The sequence below is a fragment of the Mus caroli genome, unplaced genomic scaffold (genome assembly GCF_978045245.1).
Source record: "Mus caroli unplaced genomic scaffold, Mus_caroli_1 scaffold_9, whole genome shotgun sequence".
Lineage (NCBI taxonomy): Eukaryota > Metazoa > Chordata > Mammalia > Rodentia > Muridae > Mus > Mus caroli.
In genome coordinates, this window is record NW_028227264.1 from 100,014,373 (window position 1) to 100,037,003 (window position 22,631).

Genomic DNA, 22,631 nt, shown 5'->3' on the forward strand with positions numbered 1-22,631 from the left:
CAGAATGATTCCTACCCAAACACAGTCCCCTAGTTTCAAAAAGAAGAAAATATTGCAAATATTAGAAGACGCAAACCCAGTGAACTGAGCCCAGTCTCCGGGTGCCAGATTCAGAGGAGAGAATTCACCCATGAAAGTCTTTTGACCTCTACCTGCCTGCTGAAGAAACACAATAAAAACACAACGTAAAGAACTTGAATAGAAAAGAAAATATAACACTTTGTACAGTCTATACAGTTGGCCATTGTCACAAACAAAATACAGTAAAATGAAAAAAAAAAAAAAAAAAAAAAGAAAACAAAAAACAAAAAAACAAATGCTTTCAATCCCAGCCCTCAAGAAGCAGAGGTATGAGGATCTTCCCAACTTCCATGATAGCCTAGTCCACAGCCAGCTCTAGACTGTATTGAGCTGCCTAGGAAGGCCTGGATTCCAGAAATCAATACAGACTATCTCTGTAATTTACAGGATGATGATAAAACATACTAACAGACATATTGAGAACGAAAACCACCACCCAAATCCATAAATTGCTAAATTGAACTATTTAAAATCAAATATATCTAGAGTTGTATGTTACGTTGACATCTTGGGAAAGAACTGTATCACAGCTCTGAAGACCTAGAACTCTCTTAGGAGACATTTGTTTGTCCTTGAGACTAGTTGGTGTGGTTCACTCACCTCTCTGTCAAGCCTTCTGTCCCAGGGCAGACTGCAGAGGAGAACCCTTTGCTCTCTTGGTAGCTTGCCTCAGCTCTCTCAAGTGTGCTGTCCAAGCCTCTCCAAACTCCTTTTATACTCCTAAGGACCTCCCCTCCCTAGATAAGATTACTATCTATGATAATTGAATCACGTTTTCACGACACAAATCTTTACAATCCATAAAACTACAGAAGACTAAAGAAAGCAACGATGACCACTCTAATAACAGATGCCAGAAGAAAAGACTGTGGCTAATTCAGTGTGATACCCAATAATCAGACTAAATGTTTTATTTTCAAATGACTTCAGATCATCCTTCTTAACATGATTAAATCTCTGAAATTCTTTTTTCGAGATATCTGTCCTTGAAACTCTGTAGAGCAGAGATATCCTCCAATTGAGAGATCTGCCCGCCTCTGCCTCCCAAGGGAGAAATTAAAGACTTTAAATTAAAGGAAAGTTTTTGACACCTAATCACTCAGTAAACCACTTCTAAACTTCTCCCAGTAGATAATGAAAAAGGAAATAAAGAAAAGAACAATTGAACAAAAATCAAACCCAACAAATGGTCACAATTGACAGGATTTTATGACTGCAACAGACAGGGTAACAAAGAGTGTCCTTTAAAGGGGATTCACGCAGACAGACCACTGTTAACTGTGTTTTTTCTTGGGCATCTAACCCAGGGCTGCACATGTGCCGAGCAAGTATTCTGCCACTGAGACACACTGAGATTACTGTCCCTGTGCCCTCTAGTTAATCTGGGTAAGGGTTTAATCTATCTTGTTGATTTTCTCAAAGAACCAGCACCTGGTTTGGTTGATTCTTTGAATAGTTCATGTTGTTTCCACTTGCTTGATTTCAGCCCTGAGCTTAATTGTTTCCTGCAGTGTACTCCTCTTGGGTGAATTTGCTTCCTTTAGTTCTAGAGCTTCTGGATGTGCTGTCAGTCTGCTAGTGTATGCTCTTTCTAGTTTCTTTTTGGAGGCACTCGGGGCTATGAGTTTTCCTCTTAGGACTGCCTTCATTGTGTCCCATAAGTTTGGGTATGTTGTGGCTTCATGTTCATTAAACTCTAAAAAGTCTTTAATTTCTTTCTTATTTCATCCTTGACCAAGGAATCATTGAGTGGAGTGTTGTTCAGTTTCCACGTGAATGTTGGCTTTCTATTATTTACGATGTTCTTGAAGATCATCAGCCTTAGTCCTTGGTGATCAGATAGGATGCGTGGGATTCCCTTTCCCTTTCTGATTGTGTTCATTTGGATTCTGTCTCTGTGCCCTCAAGTTAGTCTGGCTAACACTTTCTGTATCGTGTTGATGTTCTCAAAGAACCAGCTCCTAGTTTTGTGGATTCTTTATGTAGTTCTTTTTGTGTTGACTTGGTTGGTTTCAGCCCTGAGTTTGATTATTTCCTGCCTTCTCCTCCTCTTGGGTTTATTTGGTTCCTTTTGTTCTAGAGCTTTCAGGTGTGCTGTTAAGCTGCTAGTGTATGCTCTCTCCACTTTCTTTTTGGAGGCACACAGAGCTGAGCTGTGAGTTTTCCTCTTACCCTACTTTCATTATGTCCCATCAGTTTGGGTATGTTGTACATGCATTCTCATTAAATTCTAAAATGTCTTTTATTTCTTCCTTTACCAAGTAAGTTCTGGTTGAGTTATCCTAGAGCACTGTTCACCTTCCATGTGTATGTTTGCTTTCTGTGTTTTTGTTGCTACTGAAGAACAACCTTGTTCAGTAGTGACCTGATAGAAGCATGGGATTATCTCAGTCTTCTTTCTTTTGAGTTCTGTGTTGTGGCCAACTGTATGGTCAGTTCTGGAGAAGAGACCATGAGGTGCCGTGCCAGCGAGAAGGTGTATTCCTTTGATTTAGGATGAGATGTTGTATAGATGTCTGTTGAATCAATTTGGTCCATAACTTCTGTTATTTTCACTGTGTGTCTGTTTAGTTTGTGTTTCCCTGATCTGTCCATTGGTGAAAGTTGGGTGTTGAAGTCCCTCACCACTATTATTTGACGTGAAATGTGAGCTTTTAGCTTCAGTAAAGTTGCTTTTATGAATGTGGGTCCCCTTGCATTTGGAGCATAGATGTTTTCAATATTGAGAGTAGTATCTTCTTGGTAGATTTTCCCCTTGATGAGTATGAAGTGTCTTTCCTGATATTTTTGATGACATTTGACTAACAGTCAATTTTATCAGATTATTAGAGTGGCTACCCCAGCTTCATTCTTGGGACCATTTGCTTGGAAAACTGTTTTTCAGCCCTTTACTCTGAGGAAGTGTCTGGCATGGACATTTATTTCCTCTATGCTGTAAAATGCTTAGCCCTGTAAGTGTCCAGTCTGATAGTCTATGTCTCTGTATTGTGGAATTGAGGACATTGACTTTAAGAGATATTAAGGAATAGTGATTTGTGCTTCCTGTTATCTATCAGTGATGTTATTTTTATGTTTGTGTGGCTATCTTCTTCTGGGTTTGTTGAAAGAAGATTACTTTCTTGCTCTTTCTAGGGTGTAGTTTCCCTCCTTGTGTTGGCATTTTTTCTGTATTAACCTTTGCAGGACTGGATTAGTAGAGAGATACTGTGCAAATTTGATTTTGTCATGGGATATTTTTATCTCTTCATCTATGCTAATGGAGGAGTTTTATGTGTATATTAGTCTGTGCCGGCATTTATGTTCTCTTAGGGTCTGTATGAGATCTAACCAAGGCCTTCTAGCTTTCATAGTCTCTGGTGAGAAGTCTGGTGTAATTCTGATAGGTCTGACTGTTTATGTTACTTGAACTTTTCCCTAAATGTTTTTGTTTGTTTTCTTTTGTTTTGTTTTGGTTTTTTTATATATATATATACATTTATTGTTTTGATTATTAAGTGACAGGAGGAATTTCTTTTCTTGTCCAAACTATTTGGAGTTCTGTAGGCCTTTATTTTCATGGCAGATCTCTTTCATTAGGTTAGGGAAAATTTCCTCTATAGACCCAAAGAGACCCAGAGAGACCCAAAATGTGTGAGAGTTCCTCATTCTCCACAAAAATCATTCATCAACGACGTCGTATTACTTGTTTATTTCTACACACAATTTTATTAGGGCAAAGTTGAAAATGCCACCTTCACTAAAGCAAAAACTACAATTGATCCACAAAATAACTCAGTACAAGACAGGTGTATTTCAGAATGTAAATAAAAGAAAGAGAGAAGGAAAGAACTTTACATGGCGTTTTAAAACAGGAGAAAAGAAAAAGAAGCAAAGGAGGAATCCACCATTGTGTTCATGGTCCACTAGCCAACCCTCAGTCTAGGCATCACAGTCCATGCTCTGGGTCCAGTTCTTGTGCAGCTTTGCTAAGTTGTTTAGCTGGTGTCCATCATTTCCTGATAAGCATCCAGCTGGGCGTCCAGCTCCTCTGCAGATAGCTGCTGGTGCTCCTGCTGCTGCTGCTGCTGCTGCTGCTGCTGCTGCTGCTGCTGCTGCTGTTTCTGGAGCTGCTGCTCCTCCTCCTGCTGCTGCTGCTGCTGCTTCTGCTGCTCCTGCTGCAGTTTTGAGTTCCTGCTGGTGCCTCTCTCTCTTCCCTGGCTGCCTCCAAGTGTCCATCTCTTGGTGCCTGCACCACTTAATCCTCCAGAGCCAGGGTTTCTTTTCATGCCACCCCTGTTTCTGCTTTGTGCAGGTCTTCCTTGTCTATCAATCTTTGAGGTGACAAGCTGGATGTTCATAGGGCGGCCATCCAAAGAGGTGCCATTGTACTCTCTCATGGCGTTCAGGGCATCTGCTTCCCTTTCAAAGTGCAGATGTGCTGTCCCTAAACTTCTTCCACAGCGATCATAGTGCACAGCAGATTTTTTCAACGTTCCAAATTCAGCAAAGAGTAGCCGAATATCAGCATCTGACACTCCGAAGTGCAGATTTGACACGAACAGCTTCCCACCAGTATCCACGTGGGTTTGACCCCTCAAGTCTCCAATGAATAGGTGCTGCTGCCACTTGTCTGGAAGTTGTTTTGTTCTGTGGTATGGTGCCAGCCTGTTCCTGCCACCACGGGTGATGGTGGGCCGGTACCTCTTTGGCCCAGCATCTCGATTTACCCGGGAATCAGGCCTGCGGTGATGTCCTTGCTGGATCTTGTTCAGCTTAATGATGTCTTCCAAAGACATGTCTATTTTGTCAGCCATGGCGGGCCTTGGATCCAGCATACCTGATTTGAAAACAAAATTTTAATTTATGTTGAAAATACATATGAAAGTTTCAGCATACTGCATCACTAAACAATAGGGAAGAGTTCCTGAGAACTTGATTAGGAAAAACAAGACATTTGAATTTGATCACTATATACCCACAAAGGTGTGAATTTAACCTGTATATGGAGGTGTAACTTCTAACTGTTTTGCAAATTTTAGAACTAGTTAAATACCTTTCTGGTCTACTCAGAATGATTCCTACCCAAACACAGTTCCCTAGTTTCAAAAAGAAGAAAATATTGCAAATATTAGAAGACGCAAACCCAGTGAACTGAGCCCAGTCTCCGGGTGCCAGATTCAGAGGAGAGAATTCACCCATGAAAGTCTTTTGACCTCTACCTGCCTGCTGAAGAAACACAATAAAAACACAACGTAAAGAACTTGAATAGAAAAGAAAATATAACACTTTGTACAGTCTATACAGTTGGCCATTGTCACAAACAAAATACAGTAAAATGAAAAAAAAAAAAAAAAGAAAACAAAAAACAAAAAAACAAATGCTTTAAATCCCAGCCCTCAAGAAGCAGAGGTATGAGGATCTTCCCAACTTCCATGATAGCCTAGTCCACAGCCAGCTCTAGACTGTATTGAGCTGCCTAGGAAGGCCTGGATTCCAGAAATCAATACAGACTATCTCTGTAATTTACAGGATGATGATAAAACATACTAACAGACATATTGAGAACGAAAACCACCACCCAAATCCATAAATTGCTAAATTGAACTATTTAAAATCAAATATATCTAGAGTTGTGTGTTACGTTGACATCTTGGGAAAGAACTGTATCACAGCTCTGAAGACCTAGAACTCTCTTAGGAGACATTTGTTTGTCCTTGAGACTAGTTGGTGTGGTTCACTCACCTCTCTGTCAAGCCTTCTGTCCCAGGGCAGACTGCAGAGGAGAACCCTTTGCTCTCTTGGTAGCTTGCCTCAGCTCTCTCAAGTGTGCTGTCCAAGCCTCTCCAAACTCCTTTTATACTCCTAAGGACCTCCCCTCCCTAGATAAGATTACTATCTATGATAATTGAATCACGTTTTCACGACACAAATCTTTACAATCCATAAAACTACAGAAGACTAAAGAAAGCAACGATGACCACTCTAATAACAGATGCCAGAAGAAAAGACTGTGGCTAATTCAGTGTGATACCCAATAATCAGACTAAATGTTTTATTTTCAAATGACTTCAGATCATCCTTCTTAACATGATTAAATCTCTGAAATTCTTTTTTCGAGATATCTGTCCTTGAAACTCTGTAGAGCAGAGATATCCTCCAATTGAGAGATCTGCCCGCCTCTGCCTCCCAAGGGAGAAATTAAAGACTTTAAATTAAAGGAAAGTTTTTGACACCTAATCACTCAGTAAACCACTTCTAAACTTCTCCCAGTAGATAATGAAAAAGGAAATAAAGAAAAGAACAATTGAACAAAAATCAAACCCAACAAATGGTCACAATTGACAGGATTTTATGACTGCAACAGACAGGGTAACAAAGAGTGTCCTTTAAAGGGGATTCACGCAGACAGACCACTGTTAACTGTGTTTTTTCTTGGGCATCTAACCCAGGGCTGCACATGTGCCGAGCAAGTATTCTGCCACTGAGACACACTGAGATTACTGTCCCTGTGCCCTCTAGTTAATCTGGGTAAGGGTTTAATCTATCTTGTTGATTTTCTCAAAGAACCAGCACCTGGTTTGGTTGATTCTTTGAATAGTTCATGTTGTTTCCACTTGCTTGATTTCAGCCCTGAGCTTAATTGTTTCCTGCAGTGTACTCCTCTTGGGTGAATTTGCTTCCTTTAGTTCTAGAGCTTCTGGATGTGCTGTCAGTCTGCTAGTGTATGCTCTTTCTAGTTTCTTTTTGGAGGCACTCGGGGCTATGAGTTTTCCTCTTAGGACTGCCTTCATTGTGTCCCATAAGTTTGGGTATGTTGTGGCTTCATGTTCATTAAACTCTAAAAAGTCTTTAATTTCTTTCTTATTTCATCCTTGACCAAGGAATCATTGAGTGGAGTGTTGTTCAGTTTCCACGTGAATGTTGGCTTTCTTTTTTTTTTTTTTTTTTTAATATTTTTATTACATAATTTCCTCAATTACATTTCCAATACTATCCCAAAAGTCCCCCATAGCGCCCCCCACTTCCCTACCCACCCATTCCCATTCTTTTGGCCCTGGCATTCCCCTATATTGGGGCATATAAAGTTTGCAAGTCCAATGGGCCTCTCTTTCCATTGATGGCCGACTAGGCCATCTTTCGATACATATGCAGCTAGAGACAAGAGCTCCAGGGTTCCGGTTAGTACATCATGTTGTTCCAACAATAGGGTTGCAGATCCCTTTAGCTCCTTGGGTACTTTCTCTAGCTTCTCCATTGGGAGCCCTGTGATACATCCAATAGCTGACTGTGAACATCCACTCCTGTGTTTGCTAGGCCCCGGCATCGTCTCACAAGAGACAGCTATATTTGGGTCCTTTCAGCAAGATCTTGCTAGTGTATGCAATGGTGTCAGCGTTTAGAAGCTGATTATGGGACGGATCCCTGGATACAGCAGTCTCTAAATGGTCCATCCTTTCATCACAGCTACGAACTTTGTCTCTGTAGCTCCTTCCCTGGGTGTTTTGTTCCCAATTCTAAGAAGGTGCACAGTGTCCACACTTTGGTCTTCATTCTTCTTGAGTTTCATGCGTTTAGCAAATTGTATCTTATATCTTGGGTATCCTAAGTTTTGGGCTAATATCCACTTATCAATGAATACATATTGTGTGAGTTCTTTTGTGATTGTGTTACTTCACTCAAGATGATGCCCTCCAGGTCCATCCATTTGGCTAGGAATTTCATAAATTCATTCTTTTTAATAGCTGAGTAGTACTCCATTGTGTAAATGTACCATAATTTCTGTATCCATTCCTCTGTTGAGGGACATCTGGGTTCTTTCCAGCTTCTGGCTATTATAAATAGGGCTGCTATGAACATAGTGGAGCATGTATCCTTTTTATCGGTTGGGACATCTTCTGGATATATGCCCAGGAGAGGTATTGCTGGATCCTCCGGTAGTACTATGTCCAATTTTCTGAGGAACCGCCAGACTGATTTCCAGAGTGGTTGTACAAGCTTGCAATCCCACCAACAATGGAGGAGTGTTCCTCTTTCTCCACATCCTCGCCAGCATCTGCTGTCACCTGAATTTTTGATCTTAGCCATTCTGACTGGTGTGAGGTGGAATCTCAGGGTTGTTTTGATTTGCATTTCCCTGATGATTAAGGATGTTGAACATTTTTTCAGGTGCTTCTCTGCCATTCGGTATTCCTCAGGTGAGAATTCTTTGTTCAGTTCTAAGCCCCATTTTTTAATGGGGTTATTTGACTTTCTGGAGTCCACCTTCTTGAGTTCTTTATATATATTGGATATTAGTCCCTTATCTGATTTAGGATAGGTGAAGATCCTTTCCCAATCTGTTGGTGGTTTTTTTGTCTTATTGATGGTGTCTTTAGCCTTGCAGAAGCTTTGTAGTTTCATGAGGTCCCACTTGTCAATTCTCGATCTTACAGCACAAGCCATTACTGTTCTATTCAGGAATTTTTCTCCTGTGCCCATATCTTCAAGGCTTTTCCCCACTTTCTCCTCTATATGTTGGCTTTCTATTATTTCTATTATTTACGATGTTCTTGAAGATCATCAGCCTTAGTCCTTGGTGATCAGATAGGATGCGTGGGATTCCCTTTCCCTTTCTGATTGTGTTCATTTGGATTCTGTCTCTGTGCCCTCAAGTTAGTCTGGCTAACACTTTCTGTATCGTGTTGATGTTCTCAAAGAACCAGCTCCTAGTTTTGTGGATTCTTTATGTAGTTCTTTTTGTGTTGACTTGGTTGGTTTCAGCCCTGAGTTTGATTATTTCCTGCCTTCTCCTCCTCTTGGGTTTATTTGGTTCCTTTTGTTCTAGAGCTTTCAGGTGTGCTGTTAAGCTGCTAGTGTATGCTCTCTCCACTTTCTTTTTGGAGGCACACAGAGCTGAGCTGTGAGTTTTCCTCTTACCCTACTTTCATTATGTCCCATCAGTTTGGGTATGTTGTACATGCATTCTCATTAAATTCTAAAATGTCTTTTATTTCTTCCTTTACCAAGTAAGTTCTGGTTGAGTTATCCTAGAGCACTGTTCACCTTCCATGTGTATGTTTGCTTTCTGTGTTTTTGTTGCTACTGAAGAACAACCTTGTTCAGTAGTGACCTGATAGAAGCATGGGATTATCTCAGTCTTCTTTCTTTTGAGTTCTGTGTTGTGGCCAACTGTATGGTCAGTTCTGGAGAAGAGACCATGAGGTGCCGTGCCAGCGAGAAGGTGTATTCCTTTGATTTAGGATGAGATGTTGTATAGATGTCTGTTGAATCAATTTGGTCCATAACTTCTGTTATTTTCACTGTGTGTCTGTTTAGTTTGTGTTTCCCTGATCTGTCCATTGGTGAAAGTTGGGTGTTGAAGTCCCTCACCACTATTATTTGACGTGAAATGTGAGCTTTTAGCTTCAGTAAAGTTGCTTTTATGAATGTGGGTCCCCTTGCATTTGGAGCATAGATGTTTTCAATATTGAGAGTAGTATCTTCTTGGTAGATTTTCCCCTTGATGAGTATGAAGTGTCTTTCCTGATATTTTTGATGACATTTGACTAACAGTCAATTTTATCAGATTATTAGAGTGGCTACCCCAGCTTCATTCTTGGGACCATTTGCTTGGAAAACTGTTTTTCAGCCCTTTACTCTGAGGAAGTGTCTGGCATGGACATTTATTTCCTCTATGCTGTAAAATGCTTAGCCCTGTAAGTGTCCAGTCTGATAGTCTATGTCTCTGTATTGTGGAATTGAGGACATTGACTTTAAGAGATATTAAGGAATAGTGATTTGTGCTTCCTGTTATCTATCAGTGATGTTATTTTTATGTTTGTGTGGCTATCTTCTTCTGGGTTTGTTGAAAGAAGATTACTTTCTTGCTCTTTCTAGGGTGTAGTTTCCCTCCTTGTGTTGGCATTTTTTCTGTATTAACCTTTGCAGGACTGGATTAGTAGAGAGATACTGTGCAAATTTGATTTTGTCATGGGATATTTTTATCTCTTCATCTATGCTAATGGAGGAGTTTTATGTGTATATTAGTCTGTGCCGGCATTTATGTTCTCTTAGGGTCTGTATGAGATCTAACCAAGGCCTTCTAGCTTTCATAGTCTCTGGTGAGAAGTCTGGTGTAATTCTGATAGGTCTGACTGTTTATGTTACTTGAACTTTTCCCTAAATGTTTTTGTTTGTTTTCTTTTGTTTTGTTTTGGTTTTTTTATATATATATACATTTATTGTTTTGATTATTAAGTGACAGGAGGAATTTCTTTTCTTGTCCAAACTATTTGGAGTTCTGTAGGCCTTTATTTTCATGGCAGATCTCTTTCATTAGGTTAGGGAAAATTTCCTCTATAGACCCAAAGAGACCCAGAGAGACCCAAAATGTGTGAGAGTTCCTCATTCTCCACAAAAATCATTCATCAACGACGTCGTATTACTTGTTTATTTCTACACACAATTTTATTAGGGCAAAGGTGAAAATGCCACCTTCACTAAAGCAAAAACTACAATTGATCCACAAAATAACTCAGTACAAGACAGGTGTATTTCAGAATGTAAATAAAAGAAAGAGAGAAGGAAAGAACTTTACATGGCGTTTTAAAACAGGAGAAAAGAAAAAGAAGCAAAGGAGGAATCCACCATTGTGTTCATGGTCCACTAGCCAACCCTCAGTCTAGGCATCACAGTCCATGCTCTGGGTCCAGTTCTTGTGCAGCTTTGCTAAGTTGTTTAGCTGGTGTCCATCATTTCCTGATAAGCATCCAGCTGGGCGTCCAGCTCCTCTGCAGATAGCTGCTGGTGCTCCTGCTGCTGCTGCTGCTGCTGCTGCTGCTGCTGCTGTTTCTGGAGCTGCTGCTCCTCCTCCTGCTGCTGCTGCTGCTGCTTCTGCTGCTCCTGCTGCAGTTTTGAGTTCCTGCTGGTGCCTCTCTCTCTTCCCTGGCTGCCTCCAAGTGTCCATCTCTTGGTGCCTGCACCACTTAATCCTCCAGAGCCAGGGTTTCTTTTCATGCCACCCCTGTTTCTGCTTTGTGCAGGTCTTCCTTGTCTATCAATCTTTGAGGTGACAAGCTGGATGTTCATAGGGCGGCCATCCAAAGAGGCGCCATTGTACTCTCTCATGGCGTTCAGGGCATCTGCTTCCCTTTCAAAGTGCAGATGTGCTGTCCCTAAACTTCTTCCACAGCGATCATAGTGCACAGCAGATTTTTTCAACGTTCCAAATTCAGCAAAGAGTAGCCGAATATCAGCATCTGACACTCCGAAGTGCAGATTTGACACGAACAGCTTCCCACCAGTATCCACGTGGGTTTGACCCCTCAAGTCTCCAATGAATAGGTGCTGCTGCCACTTGTCTGGAAGTTGTTTTGTTCTGTGGTATGGTGCCAGCCTGTTCCTGCCACCACGGGTGATGGTGGGCCGGTACCTCTTTGGCCCAGCATCTCGATTTACCCGGGAATCAGGCCTGCGGTGATGTCCTTGCTGGATCTTGTTCAGCTTAATGATGTCTTCCAAAGACATGTCTATTTTGTCAGCCATGGCGGGCCTTGGATCCAGCATACCTGATTTGAAAACAAAATTTTAATTTATGTTGAAAATACATATGAAAGTTTCAGCATACTGCATCACTAAACAATAGGGAAGAGTTCCTGAGAACTTGATTAGGAAAAACAAGACATTTGAATTTGATCACTATATACCCACAAAGGTGTGAATTTAACCTGTATATGGAGGTGTAACTTCTAACTGTTTTGCAAATTTTAGAACTAGTTAAATACCTTTCTGGTCTACTCAGAATGATTCCTACCCAAACACAGTCCCCTAGTTTCAAAAAGAAGAAAATATTGCAAATATTAGAAGACGCAAACCCAGTGAACTGAGCCCAGTCTCCGGGTGCCAGATTCAGAGGAGAGAATTCACCCATGAAAGTCTTTTGACCTCTACCTGCCTGCTGAAGAAACACAATAAAAACACAACGTAAAGAACTTGAATAGAAAAGAAAATATAACACTTTGTACAGTCTATACAGTTGGCCATTGTCACAAACAAAATACAGTAAAATGAAAAAAAAAAAAAAAAAAAGAAAACAAAAAACAAAAAAACAAATGCTTTCAATCCCAGCCCTCAAGAAGCAGAGTTATGAGGATCTTCCCAACTTCCATGATAGCCTAGTCCACAGCCAGCTCTAGACTGTATTGAGCTGCCTAGGAAGGCCTGGATTCCAGAAATCAATACAGACTATCTCTGTAATTTACAGGATGATGATAAAACATACTAACAGACATATTGAGAACGAAAACCACCACCCAAATCCATAAATTGCTAAATTGAACTATTTAAAATCAAATATATCTAGAGTTGTATGTTACGTTGACATCTTGGGAAAGAACTGTATCACAGCTCTGAAGACCTAGAACTCTCTTAGGAGACATTTGTTTGTCCTTGAGACTAGTTGGTGTGGTTCACTCACCTCTCTGTCAAGCCTTCTGTCCCAGGGCAGACTGCAGAGGAGAACCCTTTGCTCTCTTGGTAGCTTGCCTCAGCTCTCTCAAGTGTGCTGTCCAAGCCTCTCCAAACTCCTTTTATACTCCTAAGGACCTCCCCTCCCTAGATAAGATTACTATCTATGATAATTGAATCACGTTTTCACGACACAAATCTTTACAATCCATAAAACTACAGAAGACTAAAGAAAGCAACGATGACCACTCTAATAACAGATGCCAGAAGAAAAGACTGTGGCTAATTCAGTGTGATACCCAATAATCAGACTAAATGTTTTATTTTCAAATGACTTCAGATCATCCTTCTTAACATGATTAAATCTCTGAAATTCTTTTTTCGAGATATCTGTCCTTGAAACTCTGTAGAGCAGAGATATCCTCCAATTGAGAGATCTGCCCGCCTCTGCCTCCCAAGGGAGAAATTAAAGACTTTAAATTAAAGGAAAGTTTTTGACACCTAATCACTCAGTAAACCACTTCTAAACTTCTCCCAGTAGATAATGAAAAAGGAAATAAAGAAAAGAACAATTGAACAAAAATCAAACCCAACAAATGGTCACAATTGACAGGATTTTATGACTGCAACAGACAGGGTAACAAAGAGTGTCCTTTAAAGGGGATTCACGCAGACAGACCACTGTTAACTGTGTTTTTTCTTGGGCATCTAACCCAGGGCTGCACATGTGCCGAGCAAGTATTCTGCCACTGAGACACACTGAGATTACTGTCCCTGTGCCCTCTAGTTAATCTGGGTAAGGGTTTAATCTATCTTGTTGATTTTCTCAAAGAACCAGCACCTGGTTTGGTTGATTCTTTGAATAGTTCATGTTGTTTCCACTTGCTTGATTTCAGCCCTGAGCTTAATTGTTTCCTGCAGTGTACTCCTCTTGGGTGAATTTGCTTCCTTTAGTTCTAGAGCTTCTGGATGTGCTGTCAGTCTGCTAGTGTATGCTCTTTCTAGTTTCTTTTTGGAGGCACTCGGGGCTATGAGTTTTCCTCTTAGGACTGCCTTCATTGTGTCCCATAAGTTTGGGTATGTTGTGGCTTCATGTTCATTAAACTCTAAAAAGTCTTTAATTTCTTTCTTATTTCATCCTTGACCAAGGAATCATTGAGTGGAGTGTTGTTCAGTTTCCACGTGAATGTTGGCTTTCTATTATTTACGATGTTCTTGAAGATCATCAGCCTTAGTCCTTGGTGATCAGATAGGATGCGTGGGATTCCCTTTCCCTTTCTGATTGTGTTCATTTGGATTCTGTCTCTGTGCCCTCAAGTTAGTCTGGCTAACACTTTCTGTATCGTGTTGATGTTCTCAAAGAACCAGCTCCTAGTTTTGTGGATTCTTTATGTAGTTCTTTTTGTGTTGACTTGGTTGGTTTCAGCCCTGAGTTTGATTATTTCCTGCCTTCTCCTCCTCTTGGGTTTATTTGGTTCCTTTTGTTCTAGAGCTTTCAGGTGTGCTGTTAAGCTGCTAGTGTATGCTCTCTCCACTTTCTTTTTGGAGGCACACAGAGCTGAGCTGTGAGTTTTCCTCTTACCCTACTTTCATTATGTCCCATCAGTTTGGGTATGTTGTACATGCATTCTCATTAAATTCTAAAATGTCTTTTATTTCTTCCTTTACCAAGTAAGTTCTGGTTGAGTTATCCTAGAGCACTGTTCACCTTCCATGTGTATGTTTGCTTTCTGTGTTTTTGTTGCTACTGAAGAACAACCTTGTTCAGTAGTGACCTGATAGAAGCATGGGATTATCTCAGTCTTCTTTCTTTTGAGTTCTGTGTTGTGGCCAACTGTATGGTCAGTTCTGGAGAAGAGACCATGAGGTGCCGTGCCAGCGAGAAGGTGTATTCCTTTGATTTAGGATGAGATGTTGTATAGATGTCTGTTGAATCAATTTGGTCCATAACTTCTGTTATTTTCACTGTGTGTCTGTTTAGTTTGTGTTTCCCTGATCTGTCCATTGGTGAAAGTTGGGTGTTGAAGTCCCTCACCACTATTATTTGACGTGAAATGTGAGCTTTTAGCTTCAGTAAAGTTGCTTTTATGAATGTGGGTCCCCTTGCATTTGGAGCATAGATGTTTTCAATATTGAGAGTAGTATCTTCTTGGTAGATTTTCCCCTTGATGAGTATGAAGTGTCTTTCCTGATATTTTTGATGACATTTGACTAACAGTCAATTTTATCAGATTATTAGAGTGGCTACCCCAGCTTCATTCTTGGGACCATTTGCTTGGAAAACTGTTTTTCAGCCCTTTACTCTGAGGAAGTGTCTGGCATGGACATTTATTTCCTCTATGCTGTAAAATGCTTAGCCCTGTAAGTGTCCAGTCTGATAGTCTATGTCTCTGTATTGTGGAATTGAGGACATTGACTTTAAGAGATATTAAGGAATAGTGATTTGTGCTTCCTGTTATCTATCAGTGATGTTATTTTTATGTTTGTGTGGCTATCTTCTTCTGGGTTTGTTGAAAGAAGATTACTTTCTTGCTCTTTCTAGGGTGTAGTTTCCCTCCTTGTGTTGGCATTTTTTCTGTATTAACCTTTGCAGGACTGGATTAGTAGAGAGATACTGTGCAAATTTGATTTTGTCATGGGATATTTTTATCTCTTCATCTATGCTAATGGAGGAGTTTTATGTGTATATTAGTCTGTGCCGGCATTTATGTTCTCTTAGGGTCTGTATGAGATCTAACCAAGGCCTTCTAGCTTTCATAGTCTCTGGTGAGAAGTCTGGTGTAATTCTGATAGGTCTGACTGTTTATGTTACTTGAACTTTTCCCTAAATGTTTTTGTTTGTTTTCTTTTGTTTTGTTTTGGTTTTTTTATATATATATACATTTATTGTTTTGATTATTAAGTGACAGGAGGAATTTCTTTTCTTGTCCAAACTATTTGGAGTTCTGTAGGCCTTTATTTTCATGGCAGATCTCTTTCATTAGGTTAGGGAAAATTTCCTCTATAGACCCAAAGAGACCCAGAGAGACCCAAAATGTGTGAGAGTTCCTCATTCTCCACAAAAATCATTCATCAACGACGTCGTATTACTTGTTTATTTCTACACACAATTTTATTAGGGCAAAGTTGAAAATGCCACCTTCACTAAAGCAAAAACTACAATTGATCCACAAAATAACTCAGTACAAGACAGGTGTATTTCAGAATGTAAATAAAAGAAAGAGAGAAGGAAAGAACTTTACATGGCGTTTTAAAACAGGAGAAAAGAAAAAGAAGCAAAGGAGGAATCCACCATTGTGTTCATGGTCCACTAGCCAACCCTCAGTCTAGGCATCACAGTCCATGCTCTGGGTCCAGTTCTTGTGCAGCTTTGCTAAGTTGTTTAGCTGGTGTCCATCATTTCCTGATAAGCATCCAGCTGGGCGTCCAGCTCCTCTGCAGATAGCTGCTGGTGCTCCTGCTGCTGCTGCTGCTGCTGCTGCTGCTGCTGCTGCTGCTGCTGTTTCTGGAGCTGCTGCTCCTCCTCCTGCTGCTGCTGCTGCTGCTTCTGCTGCTCCTGCTGCAGTTTTGAGTTCCTGCTGGTGCCTCTCTCTCTTCCCTGGCTGCCTCCAAGTGTCCATCTCTTGGTGCCTGCACCACTTAATCCTCCAGAGCCAGGGTTTCTTTTCATGCCACCCCTGTTTCTGCTTTGTGCAGGTCTTCCTTGTCTATCAATCTTTGAGGTGACAAGCTGGATGTTCATAGGGCGGCCATCCAAAGAGGCGCCATTGTACTCTCTCATGGCGTTCAGGGCATCTGCTTCCCTTTCAAAGTGCAGATGTGCTGTCCCTAAACTTCTTCCACAGCGATCATAGTGCACAGCAGATTTTTTCAACGTTCCAAATTCAGCAAAGAGTAGCCGAATATCAGCATCTGACACTCCGAAGTGCAGATTTGACACGAACAGCTTCCCACCAGTATCCACGTGGGTTTGACCCCTCAAGTCTCCAATGAATAGGTGCTGCTGCCACTTGTCTGGAAGTTGTTTTGTTCTGTGGTATGGTGCCAGCCTGTTCCTGCCACCACGGGTGATGGTGGGCCGGTACCTCTTTGGCCCAGCATCTCGATTTACCCGGGAATCAGGCCTGCGGTGATGTCCTTGCTGGATCTTGTTCAGCTTAATGATGTCTTCCAAAGACATGTCTATTTTGTCAGCCATGGCGGGCCTTGGATCCAGCATACCTGATTTGAAAACAAAATTTTAATTTATGTTGAAAATACATATGAAAGTTTCAGCATACTGCATCACTAAACAATAGGGAAGAGTTCCTGAGAACTTGATTAGGAAAAACAAGACATTTGAATTTGATCACTATATACCCACAAAGGTGTGAATTTAACCTGTATATGGAGGTGTAACTTCTAACTGTTTTGCAAATTTTAGAACTAGTTAAATACCTTTCTGGTCTACTCAGAATGATTCCTACCCAAACACAGTCCCCTAGTTTCAAAAAGAAGAAAATATTGCAAATATTAGAAGACGCAAACCCAGTGAACTGAGCCCAGTCTCCGGGTGCCAGATTCAGAGGAGAGAATTCACCCATGAAAGTCTTTTGACCTCTACCTGCCTGCTGAAGAAACACAATAAAAACACAACGTAAAGAACTTGAATAGAAAAGAAAATATAACACTTTGTACAGTCTATACAGTTGGCCATTGTCACAAACAAAATACAGTAAAATGAAAAAAAAAAAAAAAAAAAAAGAAAACAAAAAACAAAAAAACAAATGCTTTCAATCCCAGCCCTCAAGAAGCAGAGGTATGAGGATCTTCCCAACTTCCATGATAGCCTAGTCCACAGCCAGCTCTAGACTGTATTGAGCTGCCTAGGAAGGCCTGGATTCCAGAAATCAATACAGACTATCTCTGTAATTTACAGGATGATGATAAAACATACTAACAGACATATTGAGAACGAAAACCACCACCCAAATCCATAAATTGCTAAATTGAACTATTTAAAATCAAATATATCTAGAGTTGTATGTTACGTTGACATCTTGGGAAAGAACTGTATCACAGCTCTGAAGACCTAGAACTCTCTTAGGAGACATTTGTTTGTCCTTGAGACTAGTTGGTGTGGTTCACTCACCTCTCTGTCAAGCCTTCTGTCCCAGGGCAGACTGCAGAGGAGAACCCTTTGCTCTCTTGGTAGCTTGCCTCAGCTCTCTCAAGTGTGCTGTCCAAGCCTCTCCAAACTCCTTTTATACTCCTAAGGACCTCCCCTCCCTAGATAAGATTACTATCTATGATAATTGAATCACGTTTTCACGACACAAATCTTTACAATCCATAAAACTACAGAAGACTAAAGAAAGCAACGATGACCACTCTAATAACAGATGCCAGAAGAAAAGACTGTGGCTAATTCAGTGTGATACCCAATAATCAGACTAAATGTTTTATTTTCAAATGACTTCAGATCATCCTTCTTAACATGATTAAATCTCTGAAATTCTTTTTTCGAGATATCTGTCCTTGAAACTCTGTAGAGCAGAGATATCCTCCAATTGAGAGATCTGCCCGCCTCTGCCTCCCAAGGGAGAAATTAAAGACTTTAAATTAAAGGAAAGTTTTTGACACCTAATCACTCAGTAAACCACTTCTAAACTTCTCCCAGTAGATAATGAAAAAGGAAATAAAGAAAAGAACAATTGAACAAAAATCAAACCCAACAAATGGTCACAATTGACAGGATTTTATGACTGCAACAGACAGGGTAACAAAGAGTGTCCTTTAAAGGGGATTCACGCAGACAGACCACTGTTAACTGTGTTTTTTCTTGGGCATCTAACCCAGGGCTGCACATGTGCCGAGCAAGTATTCTGCCACTGAGACACACTGAGATTACTGTCCCTGTGCCCTCTAGTTAATCTGGGTAAGGGTTTAATCTATCTTGTTGATTTTCTCAAAGAACCAGCACCTGGTTTGGTTGATTCTTTGAATAGTTCATGTTGTTTCCACTTGCTTGATTTCAGCCCTGAGCTTAATTGTTTCCTGCAGTGTACTCCTCTTGGGTGAATTTGCTTCCTTTAGTTCTAGAGCTTCTGGATGTGCTGTCAGTCTGCTAGTGTATGCTCTTTCTAGTTTCTTTTTGGAGGCACTCGGGGCTATGAGTTTTCCTCTTAGGACTGCCTTCATTGTGTCCCATAAGTTTGGGTATGTTGTGGCTTCATGTTCATTAAACTCTAAAAAGTCTTTAATTTCTTTCTTATTTCATCCTTGACCAAGGAATCATTGAGTGGAGTGTTGTTCAGTTTCCACGTGAATGTTGGCTTTCTATTATTTACGATGTTCTTGAAGATCATCAGCCTTAGTCCTTGGTGATCAGATAGGATGCGTGGGATTCCCTTTCCCTTTCTGATTGTGTTCATTTGGATTCTGTCTCTGTGCCCTCAAGTTAGTCTGGCTAACACTTTCTGTATCGTGTTGATGTTCTCAAAGAACCAGCTCCTAGTTTTGTGGATTCTTTATGTAGTTCTTTTTGTGTTGACTTGGTTGGTTTCAGCCCTGAGTTTGATTATTTCCTGCCTTCTCCTCCTCTTGGGTTTATTTGGTTCCTTTTGTTCTAGAGCTTTCAGGTGTGCTGTTAAGCTGCTAGTGTATGCTCTCTCCACTTTCTTTTTGGAGGCACACAGAGCTGAGCTGTGAGTTTTCCTCTTACCCTACTTTCATTATGTCCCATCAGTTTGGGTATGTTGTACATGCATTCTCATTAAATTCTAAAATGTCTTTTATTTCTTCCTTTACCAAGTAAGTTCTGGTTGAGTTATCCTAGAGCACTGTTCACCTTCCATGTGTATGTTTGCTTTCTGTGTTTTTGTTGCTACTGAAGAACAACCTTGTTCAGTAGTGACCTGATAGAAGCATGGGATTATCTCAGTCTTCTTTCTTTTGAGTTCTGTGTTGTGGCCAACTGTATGGTCAGTTCTGGAGAAGAGACCATGAGGTGCCGTGCCAGCGAGAAGGTGTATTCCTTTGATTTAGGATGAGATGTTGTATAGATGTCTGTTGAATCAATTTGGTCCATAACTTCTGTTATTTTCACTGTGTGTCTGTTTAGTTTGTGTTTCCCTGATCTGTCCATTGGTGAAAGTTGGGTGTTGAAGTCCCTCACCACTATTATTTGACGTGAAATGTGAGCTTTTAGCTTCAGTAAAGTTGCTTTTATGAATGTGGGTCCCCTTGCATTTGGAGCATAGATGTTTTCAATATTGAGAGTAGTATCTTCTTGGTAGATTTTCCCCTTGATGAGTATGAAGTGTCTTTCCTGATATTTTTGATGACATTTGACTAACAGTCAATTTTATCAGATTATTAGAGTGGCTACCCCAGCTTCATTCTTGGGACCATTTGCTTGGAAAACTGTTTTTCAGCCCTTTACTCTGAGGAAGTGTCTGGCATGGACATTTATTTCCTCTATGCTGTAAAATGCTTAGCCCTGTAAGTGTCCAGTCTGATAGTCTATGTCTCTGTATTGTGGAATTGAGGACATTGACTTTAAGAGATATTAAGGAATAGTGATTTGTGCTTCCTGTTATCTATCAGTGATGTTATTTTTATGTTTGTGTGGCTATCTTCTTCTGGGTTTGTTGAAAGAAGATTACTTTCTTGCTCTTTCTAGGGTGTAGTTTCCCTCCTTGTGTTGGCATTTTTTCTGTATTAACCTTTGCAGGACTGGATTAGTAGAGAGATACTGTGCAAATTTGATTTTGTCATGGGATATTTTTATCTCTTCATCTATGCTAATGGAGGAGTTTTATGTGTATATTAGTCTGTGCCGGCATTTATGTTCTCTTAGGGTCTGTATGAGATCTAACCAAGGCCTTCTAGCTTTCATAGTCTCTGGTGAGAAGTCTGGTGTAATTCTGATAGGTCTGACTGTTTATGTTACTTGAACTTTTCCCTAAATGTTTTTGTTTGTTTTCTTTTGTTTTGTTTTGGTTTTTTTTTATATATATACATTTATTGTTTTGATTATTAAGTGACAGGAGGAATTTCTTTTCTTGTCCAAACTATTTGGAGTTCTGTAGGCCTTTATTTTCATGGCAGATCTCTTTCATTAGGTTAGGGAAAATTTCCTCTATAGACCCAAAGAGACCCAGAGAGACCCAAAATGTGTGAGAGTTCCTCATTCTCCACAAAAATCATTCATCAACGACGTCGTATTACTTGTTTATTTCTACACACAATTTTATTAGGGCAAAGTTGAAAATGCCACCTTCACTAAAGCAAAAACTACAATTGATCCACAAAATAACTCAGTACAAGACAGGTGTATTTCAGAATGTAAATAAAAGAAAGAGAGAAGGAAAGAACTTTACATGGCGTTTTAAAACAGGAGAAAAGAAAAAGAAGCAAAGGAGGAATCCACCATTGTGTTCATGGTCCACTAGCCAACCCTCAGTCTAGGCATCACAGTCCATGCTCTGGGTCCAGTTCTTGTGCAGCTTTGCTAAGTTGTTTAGCTGGTGTCCATCATTTCCTGATAAGCATCCAGCTGGGCGTCCAGCTCCTCTGCAGATAGCTGCTGGTGCTCCTGCTGCTGCTGCTGCTGCTGCTGCTGCTGCTGCTGCTGCTGCTGCTGTTTCTGGAGCTGCTGCTCCTCCTCCTGCTGCTGCTGCTGCTGCTTCTGCTGCTCCTGCTGCAGTTTTGAGTTCCTGCTGGTGCCTCTCTCTCTTCCCTGGCTGCCTCCAAGTGTCCATCTCTTGGTGCCTGCACCACTTAATCCTCCAGAGCCAGGGTTTCTTTTCATGCCACCCCTGTTTCTGCTTTGTGCAGGTCTTCCTTGTCTATCAATCTTTGAGGTGACAAGCTGGATGTTCATAGGGCGGCCATCCAAAGAGGCGCCATTGTACTCTCTCATGGCGTTCAGGGCATCTGCTTCCCTTTCAAAGTGCAGATGTGCTGTCCCTAAACTTCTTCCACAGCGATCATAGTGCACAGCAGATTTTTTCAACGTTCCAAATTCAGCAAAGAGTAGCCGAATATCAGCATCTGACACTCCGAAGTGCAGATTTGACACGAACAGCTTCCCACCAGTATCCACGTGGGTTTGACCCCTCAAGTCTCCAATGAATAGGTGCTGCTGCCACTTGTCTGGAAGTTGTTTTGTTCTGTGGTATGGTGCCAGCCTGTTCCTGCCACCACGGGTGATGGTGGGCCGGTACCTCTTTGGCCCAGCATCTCGATTTACCCGGGAATCAGGCCTGCGGTGATGTCCTTGCTGGATCTTGTTCAGCTTAATGATGTCTTCCAAAGACATGTCTATTTTGTCAGCCATGGCGGGCCTTGGATCCAGCATACCTGATTTGAAAACAAAATTTTAATTTATGTTGAAAATACATATGAAAGTTTCAGCATACTGCATCACTAAACAATAGGGAAGAGTTCCTGAGAACTTGATTAGGAAAAACAAGACATTTGAATTTGATCACTATATACCCACAAAGGTGTGAATTTAACCTGTATATGGAGGTGTAACTTCTAACTGTTTTGCAAATTTTAGAACTAGTTAAATACCTTTCTGGTCTACTCAGAATGATTCCTACCCAAACACAGTCCCCTAGTTTCAAAAAGAAGAAAATATTGCAAATATTAGAAGACGCAAACCCAGTGAACTGAGCCCAGTCTCTGGGTGCCAGATTCAGAGGAGAGAATTCACCCATGAAAGTCTTTTGACCTCTACCTGCCTGCTGAAGAAACACAATAAAAACACAACGTAAAGAACTTGAATAGAAAAGAAAATATAACACTTTGTACAGTCTATACAGTTAGCCATTGTCACAAACAAAATACAGTAAAATGAAAAAAAAAAAAAAAAGAAAACAAAAAACAAAAAAACAAATGCTTTAAATCCCAGCCCTCAAGAAGAAGAGGTATGAGGATCTTCCCAACTTCCATGATAGCCTAGTCCACAGCCAGCTCTAGACTGTATTGAGCTGCCTAGTAAGGCCTGGATTCCAGAAATCAATACAGACTATCTCTGTAATTTACAGGATGATGATAAAACATACTAACAGACATATTGAGAACGAAAACCACCACCCAAATCCATAAATTGCTAAATTGAACTATTTAAAATGAAA

General features: G+C 40.6%; 4 protein-coding genes across 8 annotated transcripts; all 4 read right to left on the reverse strand.

Moving 5' to 3' along the window:
• Positions 1–4,055: 4,055 nt before the first annotated feature.
• Positions 4,056–4,895, reverse strand: LOC147002748 (THO complex subunit 4-like). 2 transcript variants are annotated; one of them, XM_085843431.1, is made up of 2 exons: positions 4,242–4,895; positions 4,056–4,124 (listed from the first exon to the last, which is right to left on the reverse strand). In XM_085843431.1, exons 1-2 carry the CDS (start codon positions 4,893–4,895, stop codon positions 4,056–4,058), a joined length of 723 nt encoding a protein of 240 aa, XP_085699557.1. The 2 variants fall into 2 exon arrangements, with proteins under 2 accessions (XP_085699557.1, XP_085699556.1); XM_085843430.1 differs by having other exon boundaries at positions 4,056–4,874.
• A 5,881-nt stretch (positions 4,896–10,776) lies between these two features.
• LOC147002749 (THO complex subunit 4-like) lies at positions 10,777–11,604 on the reverse strand. 2 transcript variants are annotated; one of them, XM_085843433.1, is made up of 2 exons: positions 10,951–11,604; positions 10,777–10,845 (listed from the first exon to the last, which is right to left on the reverse strand). In XM_085843433.1, exons 1-2 carry the CDS (start codon positions 11,602–11,604, stop codon positions 10,777–10,779), a joined length of 723 nt encoding a protein of 240 aa, XP_085699559.1. The 2 variants fall into 2 exon arrangements, with proteins under 2 accessions (XP_085699559.1, XP_085699558.1); XM_085843432.1 differs by having other exon boundaries at positions 10,777–11,583.
• Positions 11,605–15,886: 4,282 nt separating this feature from the next.
• On the reverse strand, positions 15,887–16,723 carry LOC147002750 (THO complex subunit 4-like). Of its 2 annotated transcripts, XM_085843435.1 has the most exons (2): positions 16,070–16,723; positions 15,887–15,955 (listed from the first exon to the last, which is right to left on the reverse strand). In XM_085843435.1, the coding sequence occupies exons 1-2, from the start codon at positions 16,721–16,723 to the stop codon at positions 15,887–15,889; spliced, it is 723 nt and encodes a 240-aa protein (XP_085699561.1). The 2 variants fall into 2 exon arrangements, with proteins under 2 accessions (XP_085699561.1, XP_085699560.1); XM_085843434.1 differs by having other exon boundaries at positions 15,887–16,702.
• Positions 16,724–21,007: 4,284 nt separating this feature from the next.
• LOC147002751 (THO complex subunit 4-like) lies at positions 21,008–21,847 on the reverse strand. 2 transcript variants are annotated; one of them, XM_085843437.1, is made up of 2 exons: positions 21,194–21,847; positions 21,008–21,076 (listed from the first exon to the last, which is right to left on the reverse strand). In XM_085843437.1, exons 1-2 carry the CDS (start codon positions 21,845–21,847, stop codon positions 21,008–21,010), a joined length of 723 nt encoding a protein of 240 aa, XP_085699563.1. The 2 variants fall into 2 exon arrangements, with proteins under 2 accessions (XP_085699563.1, XP_085699562.1); XM_085843436.1 differs by having other exon boundaries at positions 21,008–21,826.
• Between the last annotated feature and the right edge of the window lie 784 nt (positions 21,848–22,631).

What these genes read in the sequence shown, in the direction of transcription:
- LOC147002748 (XM_085843430.1), bottom strand. Translation starts at nt 4,874, where the DNA reads ATGGCTGACAAAATAGACATGTCTTTGGAAGACATCATTAAGCTGAAC.
- LOC147002749 (XM_085843432.1), bottom strand. Translation starts at nt 11,583, where the DNA reads ATGGCTGACAAAATAGACATGTCTTTGGAAGACATCATTAAGCTGAAC.
- LOC147002750 (XM_085843434.1), bottom strand. Translation starts at nt 16,702, where the DNA reads ATGGCTGACAAAATAGACATGTCTTTGGAAGACATCATTAAGCTGAAC.
- LOC147002751 (XM_085843436.1), bottom strand. Translation starts at nt 21,826, where the DNA reads ATGGCTGACAAAATAGACATGTCTTTGGAAGACATCATTAAGCTGAAC.